This window comes from Colobus angolensis, unplaced genomic scaffold (assembly GCF_000951035.1).
Source record: "Colobus angolensis palliatus isolate OR3802 unplaced genomic scaffold, Cang.pa_1.0 Scaffold357, whole genome shotgun sequence".
NCBI classification, from domain to species: domain Eukaryota; kingdom Metazoa; phylum Chordata; class Mammalia; order Primates; family Cercopithecidae; genus Colobus; species Colobus angolensis.
The window spans coordinates 1248808-1265691 of record NW_012116899.1 but is presented as its reverse complement, the minus strand read 5'-3'; the positions used below and the strand labels follow the sequence as shown (position 1 = coordinate 1265691).

General features: G+C 40.5%; 1 protein-coding gene across 2 annotated transcripts in view; it reads left to right on the top strand.

Moving 5' to 3' along the window:
- RMND5A (required for meiotic nuclear division 5 homolog A (S. cerevisiae)) overlaps positions 1–16884 on the top strand; it is a 55304-nt gene that overhangs the window by 14266 nt on the left and 24154 nt on the right. For both annotated transcript variants that reach the window (XM_011953123.1, XM_011953122.1), the window contains exon 2: positions 7363–7505. In XM_011953123.1, coding sequence (XP_011808513.1) covers positions 7363–7505 — 143 coding nt within the window. The remainder of the gene's footprint in view (positions 1–7362; positions 7506–16884) is intronic.

The following is a 16884-nucleotide window of genomic DNA, read 5'->3' as shown; positions in this document are numbered from 1 at the left end:
AGTGGCCAACCTGGATGTAGTTATGGTGCAGATGGCTGTCACAGTTAATTTCCCAGCTTTTCTTCTAGGAACTGAATCCAGTTAGATTTCATTCACATAAAGGTTCTCCTAGAAGCAGGTTGTGTTTTCATACAGAGAGATCAAAAAAACATTAGAACTCTCCTAGTAGGACTTATAGAAGTTTGGTTGAGTGTCAGTCTGGTCATTATAGTGATTTTCAAACCTGTTTTTACCTTTGGCTGCTTTCCACTGAATCCATTTGAAAATGCATTAGTGAAATATTTCTCTCTTAACAGGGCTTTCCCAGGGTTCTCTTTCAGATTATTCCGTTCTGCTTTTCTTGAGTTTCCAAATACCTTGTAGAAATTATTTTTCCTTGGAGCATTCTGAGAACTCTCAATGTTAATTAATTGGCCATAAACTGCTTGTATCTGTCATTCATAAAATTGAAAACCAAAAATTAGAGGAATTTGTAGATGGTAAAGGAAGAAAAGGAGGTAACAAACAGCACCAAACTCCAGGTATATAAGTTACTACGATTTGAAAATATCAGCAGATTTAAAGGTTGGTGCGTGGAAGTTCAGTGGTAAATTCTAGGTGACCTCTCTCCTCCTCCTTTTTTATTTTTATCATTATAGTTTTTGAGACCGAGTCTCGAGTCTCGCTCTGTCACCAAGGCTGGAGTGCAGTGGTGCAATCTCAGCTTACTGTAGCCTCCCCCTTCAGGGTTCAAGCTATTCTGTTGCCCCAGCCTCCCTAGTGGCTGGGATTACAGGCGCCTGCCCAACACCGCGCCCAGCTAATTTTTGTATTTTTAGTAGAGACGGGGCTTCACCGTATTGGCCAGGCTGATCTCAGACTCCTGGCCTCAAGTGATCCATCTGCCTTGGCCTTCCATAGTGCTGTGATTACAGGCGTGAGCCACTGTGCCTGGCACCCTTTTTATTTTTTATATTTTTCCCAGCTTGTTGTCTGCTGATATAGAAATAAATGAGTCTGGATGGATAGGAGGTATAACTTTCTTTTAAAAAACATTTTCTTTATTTCCAAAAGAAATCCAGCACTTACTAACAGTCACTCTCCATTCCCACCCTGCCTCCTCTCACCCCGACTACCATTAATCTACGTCTGTCTCTGTAAATTTGTCTATTCTGTACCTTTCATGTAAATGAAATGACACAATATGTGGCCTTTTGTGTCTGGCTTATTGAATACTTAATGTAATATTTTCAAGGTTCATCTGTGTCATAGTATGTATCAGTACCTCATTTCCTTTAATGACTGGTCCATTGTTTATCCATTCATCATTTGCAGGTTTTGTTTGTTACCAGTTTTTGTCTTATGAATAATGCTACTGTGAACATTCTGATTCAGGTTTTTGTGTGGACATGTTCTTTTGGGTATATAACTAGGAGTGGATGTTAAGTTTCTGAGAAACTGCCAAATTGTTTTCCATGGTGTCGGCACCATTTTATATTCCAATAGCAATGGAGAAGGCTTTGAATTTCTCCACATCCTTTCCAACACTTGTTACTGTGTTTTCCTGGTAGCCAATCACAGTGGGCATGAAGTAGTATCTCATTGTAGTTTTGATTTTCATCTCATAAATGACCAATACTATTGAGCATCTTTTTGTGTGCCTATTGGCTATTTGTGTATCTTCTTTTGAAAAATGTCTATTCAAATCTTTGACTTCTTTTTTTTTTTTTTTTTGAGATAGGGTCTGGTTCTGTCATCCAGGCTGGAATGCAGTGGTGCAATCATAGCTCACTGCAGCTTCAACCTCCTGGGCTCAAGGGATCCACTTGCCTCGGCCTCCCTAGTTGCTAGGACTACAGGCATGAGCCACCATGCCCAGCCACATTTTTGTATTTTTTCTGTAGAGACAGGGTCTTGCCTTGTTGCCCAGGCTAGTCTCAAACTCCTGGGCTCAAGTGATTCTCCCACCTTGGCCTCCCAGAGTACTGGGATTACAGGCATGAACCGTGCCTTGTGCTTTGCCCATTTTTAAATTGCGTTGTTTGTCTTGTTATTGTTGAGCTTTAAGAGTTCTTTATATAGTCTGGATACTAGACCCTTTCAGAATGTGATTTCCAAGTATTTGCTCCCCTTCTATGAATCATCTTTTCACTTTATTGATAGTGTTTGCAACACAAAAGTTTTTAATTTTGATGAAGTCCATTTTAATTATTTTTTCTTTGGTTTCTTGTGCTTTTGGTGTCATATCTGAAAAACCATTGCCTAATTCAGGGTCAAAAATGCATCTGTTTTCTTGCAAGAGTTCGATAGTTTCAGCTCTTACATTTAGGTCTTTATTCCATTTTGAGTTAATTTTTATTTTTGTTTTTATTTTTTTTGAGACAGAGTCTCACTCTGTTGCCCAGGCTAGAGTGTAGTGACATGCTCGCAGCTCACTGTAGCCTCGACCTTCTGGGCCCAAGCAGTCTTCCCACCTCGGCCTCCCTAGAAGCTTGGACTAGGGGCGTGCACCACCATCGCCTGCTAATTTTTGTATTCTTTGTAGGGACGGAGTTCTGCCATGTTGCCCAAGTTAGTCTCAAACTCCTGGGCTCAAGCAATCCACCCACCTCGGGCTCCCAAAGTGCTTGTATTATAGGCATGAGCCACTGCATTCGGCTCATTTGAATTAGTTTTTATATATTATGTGATTCTTTTGCATGTGGATATCTTGTTGTCTCAGCACCATTTGTCGAATATGGCTCTAAAAAAAAAAAAACCAATTTTTTTAGTCACTTTATTTACCATCAATTCAGATACATGTATGTGTTGCACATTTGCAGGCACTATTAACATAAAACTGGAGTATACAATTTGCAATAAGGACTTGGCCTTCCTTTGGGGGCTTATGTTTAGTAGAGACTGATGATGGTATATATACATGAAATTGTTACAATGGGTTATAGTTAAGTGCAGGGGGAATAGGGGAGAGGGCAGAAGTTACCAGGAATTCAGAAGAGGGAGTAAGTCTGTGGTCAGATGGGTTCATAGAGAAGATGAGGCTATTGAGGTTAGGTATGCTTTAAGTACAGAAAGATCAGAAATGGCCAGAACAGAGCTACTGAGGCAATTAGATGCTTTTGGTCCAAGAAATCTATGGAACACCTTTTAAACAGATTTTGAAAATTTCTTGAAGTACCAAGTCTTGTCTTAGCCTAAATTATGTTATTGAAAGTTGGAAGCGTAATTGTGTTATTGAAAATTGGAAACACTTGATAGAAACTTTGTGCAACTGTATTTAGATATAAGGAAAGCTTTTTTCTTACCTTTTCATTTCTCTCAGTAGTTGTCATTGAACCAGACTTAATATAGTTCCTCTTCACAGTTCCTGTAACGTTTTAGGATTTCTTTTCATAGAACTTTAGAGAAACTATTCTTGTCATCGTCACTGGTTATTTTCACATTGTAAATCCACTGGCCATTCTCAGTCCACATCTTACTTGACCTAGTAGCGCATCAACACAGCTGGTTACTCTTCCTTCCTTGACACATTTTCTTCTCTTGGTTTCCCCAACATTATACTTTTCTTGAGTTTCCTCCTCCATCACAGTTAGTGCTTCAGTAGTCTTTGTTGGCCTTCCTTTTCCAGTTCTATTTCTTCCCAGACTCATAAACTTGGTGTTCTCAAGACTCAGTTCTTTTATCACTTCTCTGTGTCTGTACTGACTCCCCCGGTGATTTCATATAGTCCCATGCATTGAGTTTTATATATATATATATGGCAGTGACTCACAAATTTGTATCTCCAGCCCTACCTAACACTGCTATTGAACTCCAGGTTTGTATATCTCACCATCTCCTCCACTTATGCACTGAGGTGCCTACTCAACGTCTCAAACTTCACAAGCCCCAAACTGAACTTTCTCTCTCTCCTCATCCCTCATACCTGCTCAGCCTTTATTCTTTTTTGGCAGGATGGGGAGTTGAGGTCTCGCCCTGTAACTCAGGCTGGAGTGAAGTGCTGTAGCTCCCTGCAGCCTAGACGTCCCAGTATCAAGTGATCCTCCCGCCTCAGCTTCCCAAGTAGCTGGGACCACAGTCGTGTGCCATCATGCCTAGCTAATTTTTGTATGTTTTGTAGAGACAGGGTCTGACTCTGTTGCCCAAGGTTGGTTTCAAACTCCTGTGCTCAAGTGATCCTCCTGCCTTGGCCTCCCAAAGTACTGATTTGTTTTTTGTTTTAACTGAAGACAACTCCATCTTTCTAGTTGACCCAGGCTAGAATCCTTGGAGACATCTGTGAGTCCTTTTCTTCCCTCATGTCCAGTCATGAAATCCTGGACTGAGCCAGTGTCATTTCTCATCTAGATTGCTGCCACAGCCTCTTATTTTCCTGCTCAGTTCTGGTACTCTTGTTGCCAGTTAGACGACCATATTAAAATGTTTTATCAGCCAGGCATGGTGGCTCATGCCTGTAATCTAAGTACTTTGGGAGGCCAAGGCAGGAGGATTGCTTGAGCACAGAAGTTTGAGACCAGCCTGGGCAACATAGTGAAGCCCTGTCTCTGCAAAAAATACAAAAATTATCCCGTGTGGTGGCGGGCGCCTGTCATCCAAGCTATTTGGGAGGCTGAGGTGGGAGGATTGCTTGAGCTCTGGAGGCAGAGGTTGCAATGAGCCGAGATTGTGCCTCTACACTCCAGTATGGGCAACAGAGTGAGACCCTGTCTCAAACAAACAAACAAACAAACAACAACAACAAAAAAAACCCAAAAATTTTTTTATTAGTTTACATGCCTTCTCTGCTCAGAACCTTGCAGTGGTCCCTTTCAGTCAACGTAAAAGCGTTAAGTCTTTAAAAATGCCAAAGATCCTACCAAACCAGGACTATTATCTCTTGGACCTCTTCTTCTATTTTCCTTGGCCAGAAATCCACTTTTGACATGCTGGCCTCTTTGTTGTTTGAATAGTCTAGGTGTATTTTTGCAATAGGGCTTTTCTCCCCTCAGGCTAGCATGCTTTCCCCAAAGTAGCCAGCCACATGGTAGGTAGTTCCTTCACTTTTTTCAAGTCTTGGCTCCAGTGTCACCTACTCAGTAAAGCCTACCATGCCAGCACTGTTTTAAAGTTGCGGTTGCTCCACCCACACATGCTCCCCATCTCTCTTACCTTGCTTTTTCCCCCCAGGTAGCATGTATCATCTTTTGTCGTCATTTATAGTTTGCTTATTTTGTGTGTTATGTCTCTTGCCAGAAGTTAAGTTCTTGGGAAGGGATTTTTGGTTATTTTGTTTCACTGCTGTACCTGTCACATATAATGAGTGCTCTATAAATATATTGGTTAAATGAGTGGGCATCCTCGGGCTGTTGTACTCTTGGGCTCCTTGTTCAAATTCTCAGGTCCCATCCCAGACCTACTGAATGAGAAACTCTGGGGATAGGGTCCAGCTACTTTGTTTTAACTTTAAGTGATTCTGAAGTAAATTAAAATTCAAGAACCTCTGCTATATAATGTTGGTTAGGATTTCAGAAACCAGGCCTGTTGCTTACAGGTGGGAATATGTAGATATAGAGGTAAATGACAAATACCATAACTGGATTTGTTTTATCTGTCTCTTTTTCTCCCTTCTCCTTTTTTTTTTTCCTGCTGTAGGAACAAAATTTGGAGGGAGGTAGCTCAGGGAAAGGATGTAAACTGTAGTAACTTTTGGTTGATCATGTGTGTCAGGGGTCTTCAGAACCACCTTTAGGTTCCGGTGATTCATTAAAAGAATTCACACAATTCAGCATGTAATCTTAGCTAAAATTTATGGCCGGGCGCGGTGGCTCAAGCCTGTAATCCCAGCACTTTGGGAGGCCGAGACGGGCGGATCACGAGGTCAGGAGATCGAGACCATCCTGGCTAACACGGTGAAACCCCATCTCTACTAAAAAATACAAAAAACTAGCCGGGCGACGTGGCGGACGCCTGTAGTCCCAGCTACTCGGGAGGGGAGCTTGCAGTGAGCTGAGATCTGGCCACTGCACTCCAGCCTGGGGGGCAGAGCGAGGCTCCTAAAAAAAAAAAAAAAAAAAAAAAAATTTATTACAGCAAAAGGGTGCAAAGCAAAACCACCAAAGGGAAAAGACTCATGGGGCAAAAGTCCAAAGTTAGGCAGTCCAGAGTTAGGCAGTGGGTGCCCTGGTGACTAGCCCCCAATAAAAATCCTGGGCACTGAGCTTCCATTAAGTTTCCCTGATAGGCAACCGTTAACACTTTTCACAACCCATGGCTGCAGGAATTAAGCATGTTCCGTGTGACTTCACTGGGAGAAGACTGTTGGAAGCTTTCTCCAAGCCAGGAGAAAGCCAGGTACTCACTGCCTAACAGATATCAAAATTCTAGATTCCCAGAAGGAAAGCAGATGTTCACCATAAACCACACTGTACAACAGTTTAGGCACAATGAGCCATTCTTTTCAGCTAGAGCGGGGGTCCCCAAACCCCCAGGTGTGGACCAGTACCCCTCCGTGGCCTGTTAGGAATCAGGCCGCGCACAGCAGAGGGCAAGTGGCGGTGAACAAGCATTACCGCCTGAGCCCCACCTGCTGTCAGATCAGTGGCAACGTTAGATTCTCATAGGAGCATGAACCCTGTTGTAAACTGCACATTCAAGGGATCTGGCTCGCGTGCTGCTTATGAGAATCTAACTAATGCCTGATCTGAGGTGGAACGGTTTCATCCCGAAACCATCCCACCCAGCCCTCGTCCGTGGAAGAAATGTCTTCCACGAAACTGGTCCCTAGTGCCAAAAAGGTTGGGGAACACTGAGTTAGGGAATGATGGGAACACTCCCAAACTCCCAAGTTTCTGTATGTCAGCCAAGAGGCGACTTTGTAAGCAGGACTCTCTAAGGGTAGCAGTCTATGACCTGCTCTGTTAACTCTTTTCTGCACATGGTGGTATCCAGGGAAGTTTGTTTTCTTCTACTTCTTTATATGGAATATGATGTGTTTGCACTAAATCATCTCTGTTGAGGAAATTTAGTAACAATCAGAACGTTTTGAGAATGACTTGAACAGTGTAACTGAGTTTAATAAGTGAGTTTATTCACTTAGACTTGTTTTCTCAAAAATAATAGTGCCTTGACAGTATTATTCACAGTCTGTGCTGGTTTTTGTAATGATAAAAATGATTTCTTTCACAGTAAAATTTTCTTATTTCCCAAAATAAAAAAAATTATATCTTTCTTAGTATCCATTTGAAAAATCACATCTATGAATGTGACCATCAGCTTCAAAGCAGATACTGAGTTTTCTTCAGTTTTCTTCTATCTTTTATGGTCCAAAAGGCCTATTAGAAACTTGCCATTTTGGGGTTTGTTTTAATGAGTAACCAATCCTTTTTTCTCTTCCTTTTTTAATAGGCCAAGATGCTGAATTATCAGGGACACTTTCACTTGTTTTGACACAGTGCTGTAAAAGAATAAAGGATACTGTTCAAAAATTGGCCTCGGACCACAAAGACATCCACAGCAGTGTTTCTCGGGTTGGAAAAGCCATTGATAAGGTATGGTATTGAAGGAAGTGTTTTGTACTTTTTAGCATCATTCTCTTTCTTCTGTCAGTACTTTGATAACACTAGCTTTCACAAAGTGTGCTATTCCTGTCATGTTTGCTTTTGATAACTTTTGCAGGTCTAGTTTTACCATGTTATTCTTACTCAAGTTCCCTGTTGCTATTATTTAAAAAATAAAAACAAAATTAAAACTCCCTGCTTTTATAGCTTTGTTGTTGATCCATTTGAATACATGACTAGAGCTCCTAGGGTCGTGATGAATAAAGTTCCAAAGAAATTTTAACCCAATATGTGGGAGTTTGTTTACCAGGAGTAACTTTTCCTAATTCCTGAGTAATTCCCTAGCTGTGACTCTGTCCCTGTTATGGGATGATTAGAATAACAGTCTTGTATCAGTCTCCCCTGCATCATCCCAACTGTTTTCTTCCTATGGGCATCCCAGCTACTTTTGAATTTTGCCTTCTGTGTGAATGAGTGAGTGGGTTGGTTGCTAGGCAGTGAGGCTGGTCACTTTTATTTGATGTTTGTTTTCTTGTGACATTTTTTGAGTAAGCCATCTTTGACCTGGTGGTTATCATTTTTAGTACTGGCGGATTTTATTCATGGAGTTCATAGTCCTATTGGGGCCTAAGAGAAGTAGCACAAGGTTGCTATGTGATACCTCTGACTACTTCAGACATAGAGGAGATTGTGACTGGTCAGAGGTGTTTCTCTTCACACATCGTAAACTTCTGGGAGGGTAGGAAGAACTTCTGAGGAGTGCCCTTTGTAGCAAAGGCATCTTCTAAACAGTCCTATGAGTTACTTAGTCTGTACTCACAAGAGTGATAGTTGTAACAGAGGTAATAGTAGCTCATTGAATCTGGAGAGTGGTTCGTGTAACTCATAGGTAGACCCAGCTGTTAGAAATTATCCCGTGAAAAGGCTAGGCTTGATGCTGTTTGAGTCAAGACTATATGCTTATAAGACATTACTGTTGACTGGTAGGTGTGATATGACAAGACCGTGAGTGGCAGGGGCTCAGAGGACTTGTTTTGGTAGTCGTGGCTTACAGAAGTGTTCGTGACCTTTCAGAAAGTTCTCACCACTCCCATAGTGGTGTGAGGAGTTTGACTCGGCCAAAGAGTCAGAGGTTGGTTTTGGCAGCCACAGGGTTCCAGCCACATTGTTATATCAGTGATGGCAGTCACCAGCAAAGTCTGGGAAGGCAGTGAGTATTCTCTGAAATGGTTTTGAGGTTGGGAAGCCTGTTTGGTAACTCCAAGAGAATGAACACAGTTTTAGAAGTGAGTTTGACATCAACCCTATTTGGTGCTATGATACTTGAAGACTTCAGTTGGTTCCTGGAGTGGTTGTTGTTGTGTGTGAGCTTAAGAACTATGGGAGTGGTGATGGGACACTTCATTTTCTTCCAGCAGCTATATCCTTCTAGAATGTGATGGGGCACTTTAGAGATGGTCTTAAATCACTGTGGGTGAAGAGCCCTCTGTTCCTCTAGAGGTACGGTAACTGCTTGTGGTGTCTAAGAAGATTCAGATTTTGATGTTGACAGTGATCAGGGCATCCTGGTGATTCTAATGGCTCAAAGTTCAGAGAGAACTCCAGTAAGTTCCTGGGGACATCTGCATGACCACCAGTCTGCTTACAATTATAACAGAGGGTCAGCATTTGGACAGTAGAACCAGAGGTGCTGTTACAGTGAGAAGAGCTAAAGCTTCCAAGGCAGCCAATCAGAGATTCTTGGAATAAGGGGGAATGGACTCAGCAACTATAATTGTAGTGTGTGGGCTACTGACCAAGATCTGGAGCAGTTGGGCAAGCAATTCACCAATTATGCTTTCTGCAGCTTGTAGGGTGACCATATATGTCCCTGTTTCCTAGTTTATGTTTGTTGTCCTGTCATGATTATCAGAACCTTCTTTTGCTCTTGTCCTACTTGCTACTGGTGCCTGGCTGAGCATATCTTACTCCAGATCTAGCAGGTCTTTATAGATATTCATAAGGGTTTGTTAGATATTTTGACTAATCTTTAAGGCAAAACATTGTCTGGATGTACTTGTTGCCAAAAATGGAAGTATCTTATTGGTAATGGATATCAAGGGAGCACATTTATCATGAATAATCTACATTCTGGCTTATTTGGGCAGGGGGATGTGTTCGAGGTGAAGATTCCTAATTATGTATTTTAATTTACTTGTTGCTCTTTTGAGGACATTATTTTTCATGCCCTTGGAAGTTATAAGGACTTTTTCAAGTAAATCTTTTACAGTTTCTTTCAAAAAATTGGGGTGTTTTTGTTTGTTTTTGTTTTGAGATGGACTCTCGCTCTTTTGCCCAAGCTGGAGTGCAGTGGCACGATCTCAGCTCACTACAAACTCTGCCTCCCAGTTTCAAGCAATTCTCCTGCCTCAGCCTCCTGAGTAGTGCCCAGCCCCAAAAATTGTTTTATGTTCCTGTGAAAGTAGTTTTGGTTCTAGGTGACCTGGATTCTGTATTCTTCTCATCCATCATATGAAACTGTATTATTTAGTCTGCAGGGCATGATGGCTCACAGCACTTTGGGAGGCTGAGGCAGGTGGATCACCTGAGGTCAGGAGTTCAAGACCAGCTTGGCCAACATGGCAAACCCCCGTCTCTACTAAAAATACAAAAAAATTAGGCACATTCCTCTAATTCCAGTTACTCGGGAGGCTGAGGCAGGAGAATCGCTTGAACCCGGGAGGTGGAGGTTGCAGTGAGTCGAGATTGCACCACTGCACTCCAGCCTGGGCAACAGAATGAGACTCCATCTCAATACATACATACATACATACATACATACATACATACATACATACATACTATATTATTTAGTTGACACTGAATAGTGTTTGTGGTACTGTAGTCTACCGCCACAGAGGAACTCCTGGATCTTTTAACTCAGTTCCCTAATATCTTTCAGTATATTTTCTCCCCATATTTTTGGCATCTACTTGGCCTCAGCTGAAGAGGAAGCTATTTCCCCAATAGAAGTACCTAGACATTGTGAATGGGCTTCTCACATACATGAGGAATTCCGTGTAGGCTGTGTCACATAAGACTCCATTGACTTGTTAAGTCCTCCAGGAGTTCTTTGAATTTGAACCTGGTAGTTGTGTAAGCTCTGGGCAGCCTGGGCAGCCTGTTGTAAAGGCTGAACCTGAATTGGTGGTGACCAAACAGGATAAAGCTGAATCCACTGTGGCACAAGACTTTCAAGAACCACACCAAACAGACCTGAGTAATAAACTGGAATGTCCATCAGCCTATGCGTACCACTTTATGAACACGTGCTCCCACCCTCACAGGATGAGGACAAAGAAGCCAGTGGCTCCTTTATGAGCAGGCGGGTTTTGAGTGAGAAACAGTACATTTTAGTCATGCTCAGTGATATTTTTTCTTTTATATTTTAATACTTACGTTTTAAAGTTCTCTACATCGTGTCTCTGAAAATGTAAGCAGAATAGAAGCTTCTGGTGGTGTGAACCAAGATACTGTTTGGCTTTTAATTATTATGAACAGTGTCTCGCTCTGTTGCCTAGGCTGGAGTGCAGTGGCACCATTACAGCTCGCTGCAGCCTTGACTTCCCTGGGCTTGACTGGTCCTCCCACCTCAGCATCCCAGTTCCAGCCAAGTAGCTGGGCCTACATGCACTTGCTACCATGCCCAGTTAATTTTTTTCGTTTTTGTGTAGAGATGTGGTCTTGCAGTGTTGCCCAGGCTAGTCTTGAACTCCTGGCCTCAAGCGGTCCTCCCACCTTGGCCTCCCAGTGTTGGGATTATTGGTGTGAGCCACTGTGCCTGGCCCATTATTTATTTTAAATAAATAATATTTGCTCCGTGACAATTTTTTTTTTTTTTTTTTAGTAAAGATAATGTATTGGGCTGTTCTTAATTTCCTCTCCCATTTTTAGGTAATCTAGAATTTAGTCCAGTTTAGGGTATTTTGTTCAGTATTTTATTTAGTCAATTGACTTTTAAAGTTTACTTCCTAAGAAAAGTCAACAAAAATGATTATTGCTTTAGACTTCTAGGTATGTGTGCATATGTGTTAAATAGTACTAAATATTTTAATATATAAAATCTGATGTGGTATAATTAAAAGTTGACCACATAGTACATGTCCCTTATAAGATTGCTGTTTTGTATACATAAAATAACTGGAAAAATTCTGAGGCTACGTGAAAGAAGTTTGCTGGAATAGACACTGCTTGTTATAAAGTAAAGGTAATTGCTATCTTACATTTGGCTTGGAAGAATGGGTAAGATTTAGAGCAGCAGAACAGTGAGATGAGATTTTTCCTTGAGACTGGAAAAGGGCAAAATAGCAACTGTGAGAATATGCCTGACTCATGTTTAAGATGCTTCAAGATTGACTTGATTAGAGTGAGTGCTCCTGTTGGTAATAGGGAAAGGCAAATGATGGAAGGCCTAAGAGGTGTGAATTTGATCAGATGATGAAAGTAGTTGAAGGTTTACTTGACCTCATTAAATAGGATGAAAACAGACTAAGTAGTAGTCATAAGTAGGAGGATAATGGCTATCATATATTGAGTGTTGACCGTGTTCCAGATACTGAGCTAAGTGCTTTACATACATTTATATCCCATGATGCGGGGACATTATTCCCATTTTATATATGAGGAAACTGAGACTCAATGATAGGAAATAACATACCCCAGGTATATAATTTGAAAGTGGTGGATCAAGGTTTGGAAAAAGTTTTCACTCAAGAATCTGTTCTTAAACACTGTACTATAATAGGAAATCACTGAGGCCATTGCAGAACTGGTAATGTTGAAGGGGAACAATAATAGTTAAAAAAAATTTTAAACCTCATTGTCTAAGCATATATTTTGCCACTGGGTGGAGTATCTACATTGGTGAGGCAAAATGCTGACTGTATTAAGGAGTGAATGGAATAATGGTATAAAAAAATGACGTGTAGAATATTTTAAGATAGTTCTGGGTGAGCAGTCCAGAACTGACTTTTATGTAGGTATGGGTGTGGTAAACAAGGTATGTGTGTTGGGTAGAGAGGGACAGAAGAACTTAATATCCATTAAACTGTGCTGGCTAATCCAGTCGGCAATTTGCATTTAAGTGCTTTTAAATTAATGAATATTACTATCTCTGTATGCTTTTGTGTATTTGTTTTTATTTATATTTTCTAATAAGGATTTTTTAAATACAGAAGCAGAAGGTTTGGTGCAACCTGCCTCTCAGATTCACGTTTGGTCAGGTTTGGCCTGGCTCTCAGATTCAGCTACTGTGTATTAAAGGTTTACTGATAGATGGATACTCATAGAGGTTTTCATGTACATTATTTACCTTAATCTTCACCAAACACTTGTAAGGTCAAGATTATTGTCTCTAGATACAGATGTGAAAACTTAGATGTGTAAGGAACCTGCCTGAAGTCACAGAGCTGGGATTAAAAACCCAGATTTTAAGATTTAGAGGAACCTTTCTCAACTGGAGGTTCTTGAGATAATTCATCCCTAGTGCCCTGAGGGCGCCCACTTTACGCATGAATTTCTCTCCTTTCCATAGAATGGTAAGAGATACATGTCATACTTGGGAGAATTAATAAAATAGCCACAGAAAGGCAGATAACTAATAGTGGAGGGATAGGGATGCAAATGGGACAGAAAGGCCTGGCAGAATGGTTTGGCACATTACTCCCTCACTTTTTTAAATAAAGTAATAACATAGCAGTGTGAATCTACCTTTCTCTTAATGTTGATAACCAAAGAAGAGGTATAAATACCGTGAGGAGAGTATGGAATGTCTGCATCAAAAAAATGCGTCTACAAAATGCTGATTATGACACACTACAAAGTTTATTTTCCAGCCCTTGGTTTGTAAAGCACTGCTGTCTGGTATATGCCTCAGTATGGGTTATTTCGTCATAGGACAGGTGCCTCATTATCAGCTTTACTAGGTATTGTAAAATTTTCCCCTCAAGGGTTTATACCAATTTACAGCCCTACCAAACACGTATAACAACACTTCCTGCTTCCTCATTTCTCACCTACACCTGGTATTATCAGACTTCAGATGTTTAAAGATTAATCAGATGGGTGTGAAGTAGTATCTAGTTGTACTAATTTTGCCTTTCTTTGACCATCTTGAAGGTGGGGCATCTTTTCATGTTTAACATTAGGAATTTCTTATTTGTGTATTTCATGTTCTGTCCATTTTTTCTGTTGTCTTTCTTATTGAGAGATGTGTGTTTGTTTCAAACTCTTCTGAATACTAATGTTGTGTGGTTTGTACGTGAAGTAGCTATCATCTGTTAGTCTGAGGGGAACCAGAATCCAGGTCGTCTTACTCTGTTAAATATCCTTTGCTGTCTACCTCTCACTGCTAAACCAGATTAACTGGATGCTTAAAAGGGAAATTAATTCCTGGTAGGTGCAACAATAGCACATTGTTGGTTCATACACTAAGTTTTCTTCAAAGTAGATGGAGAAGTTTCAAAATACATGTTAATGCTATTAGGGAATTGGCACTTAGGAATTAAATACTGAGTTTTACTGTATATTGTTACCACTGTCTGCTCAGTCATTATAATTTTATAGAATATATTTGAGAAACGGATTGGTTTTTGATGGTAAACAGTGAAAGCCATTCTGACTGATTCTGACTGATGTTCATGATATGGCCAAAGAGGTAGGGTGGCCCGGTTAGATCTCACAATTCCATAATGATGTTGTATCAGAGTTATTTACTCCTCTCCTGCCTCAGCTTCTAGATTTAGTATGTCCTGGATTTCTCCTTCCAAGTCAGAACATCCTCTCCGGATGGACACACCCTTGGATGTGTGCTTTTTTGCTTTTGGTTCTTGTTTGGATCCTTTCTTCCCAATTAAGAACAGGATGCCAAAGCTTTTCTTTGCTTAAAAAATGTGAAAAGAAAAAGTATAGTAAGACAGAAGATGTTAATTATAGATGGCATTTCTCTTCATTAGCCACTTCTTGGGTGGTTTGCAGTGCTGTGGATTTTCTGGACAGCCATGCAAACGAGTTTGGTTACCTAGCAACAGAAGCTGGAACTGATGCCAGCTCTGATGCAACAGTGAGTAAGAACCTGCAGTTATAACAAAAGGAGTTTGACTTTGTATTCCATTGCCTCAACCTCTGTATATTTTATAATCTTAGCTTTAATTTTTAATGCATGTAACCAGAAAATAAGCTATGGAAGTTTACTTATCTACCTCAGTAGTTTATACTGGAAAATCAGAATGGTAGAAGGGAGCTCAGAAGTGTCCAGAAAACAATTGAATGCATTGCTCATGCTTCTTTTCCAAGAGCAGCAAATAAGTTACGAGCTTGAATGTAGTTAGATTTTGAGTGTAAGGGTGTTTGACTTTTCTTATCTATGTAGTAGTGACCATAGTAAGCCTTAAGAAAATGGAGGTACACATAGGGCATCGTTGTAAAACTTTGTAGCAAACCCAAAGAAAATTGTTTAAATATTAGACTCTTTTTGTAATTTTCTAGGTGATCAATATTTACTTTTGATATGTATATTAAGGAAAGAATTCAAGGGATTATTTTGTTTGATGTGAGCAGATACTGTCAGATGGTAGCTTATTAAAATTCTGACCTAACATATATATATTACCAGATAAAATTGTTTCAACGTGATCTGTGCTTTGAGCTGACCAGCATGTCTTCCAGAGTTGTTTTATTTTATTTTTTCCTAAGGAGTAGGTACTAATAAATTTGTTGTTTAGGGAAAAATCATTAAATGAATAAGTAGATACCTGAAGGTTGTATTTGGATTTAATGCAGTTGATAAGATAATGAGAGAACTTTCTTAATTAATCTCTTGATTCTTTGCTTATACTGTGCATTTAGACATTTAGGGAGTTATAGGCAGGTTCCTGAGTTTGTAATAAATTGTTGTCTTCAGATCTTTAGAAACCCATTCCTTTATGCTTCTGAATGGCCCTTTGGGAAGTAGAACTTGGAAGAGAATAACATTGATCAGCCTCTGAGCCTCTACTCCAGAAGAGGCAGAAAGTAGTACCACCTCCAGTGTTCTAGTTGTTATAGACAGCATAAAGATAAAATAAGTTACTTTAAAAAAAAGATGAACTGTTATAAAATTAGCTCTCAACAGGCAGAATCTGATAAATAGAAATTAAACATGATAATCTTATACAAGCAGTTGTGTGTGCTAGGTAACAGTTTTTTTCATTATGTGCATGGATGCTGTTGCTTTAGCATCTAGGTACTTTGTATTATTTCCTTTTTTTTTCTTTTTTTTGAGATGAAGTCTTGCTCTGTCTCTCAGGCTGGAGTACAATGGTGTGATACCGGCTCACTGCAGCCTCCATCTCCCTGGGTTCAAGCGATTCTCCTTCCTCACCCTCCCAAGTAGATGGGATCACAGGCACCCGCCACCACGCCCAGCTAATTTTGTATTTTTAGTAGAGACAAGGTTTCACCATGTTGACTCCTGACCTCAGGTGATCCTCCCACCTTGGCCTCCCAAAGTGCTGGGATTACAAGAGTGAGCCACCATGCCCGCCCAATTATTTCTATTCTTTAGGTTAAGTACTTGGCTAAGAAAAATGTCTGGGAAAAGAAAATGAATAAAAATTAAGACTGACAGTACTCTTGGTTTTTTGTGTTTGTTTTGTCTTGAGTGATTCCAAACCTTAATGTATGTATTCAGTTTTAGGCTACTGTTTTCATGTCTAGAAATAGGGTAGATAGCTCTTTATAGGGAGAAAAGTGTGCTTAATTTTGGAGAAGAGCACTCCTGCATTGTGATTGTAAATAGTGGGTTGTTTGCAGTTGCTGTTACTAGTTACTTACTGCCTGTTCTTATATGTCGTATAAAATAATCCCATATTGGTTGGACTGTATATTTAAGCATGGTTGACTAGGATTGCAATTTTCGTTAAATCTAAATGGCGTTGTCTAGTTTTTTGTTTTTGGGTTTGTTTTTTGTGAGACGGAGTCTTGCTCTGTCGCCCAGGCTGGATTGCAGTGGCACGATTTCCACTCACTGCAAGCTCCTCCGCCTCCAGGGTTCACGCCATTCTCCTGTCTCAGCCTCCCAAGAAGCTGGGACTACAGGTGCCCACCAGCACGCCCGGCTAACTTTTTTGTATTTTTAGTAGAGACGGAGTTTCACTGTGTTTGCCAGGATGATCTCGATCCTCTGATCTCATGATCTGCCCGCCTCGGCCTCCCAAAGTGCTGGGATTACAGGCGTGAGCCACTGCGCCCAGCTAAGTTTATACGTTTTTAAAAAGAAATGCAAAACATTTATTAGGGAGCAATGCCTATGAAAGATAAAGGGTGCTGAATTAGGCAGGGAGAGCTTTCACAC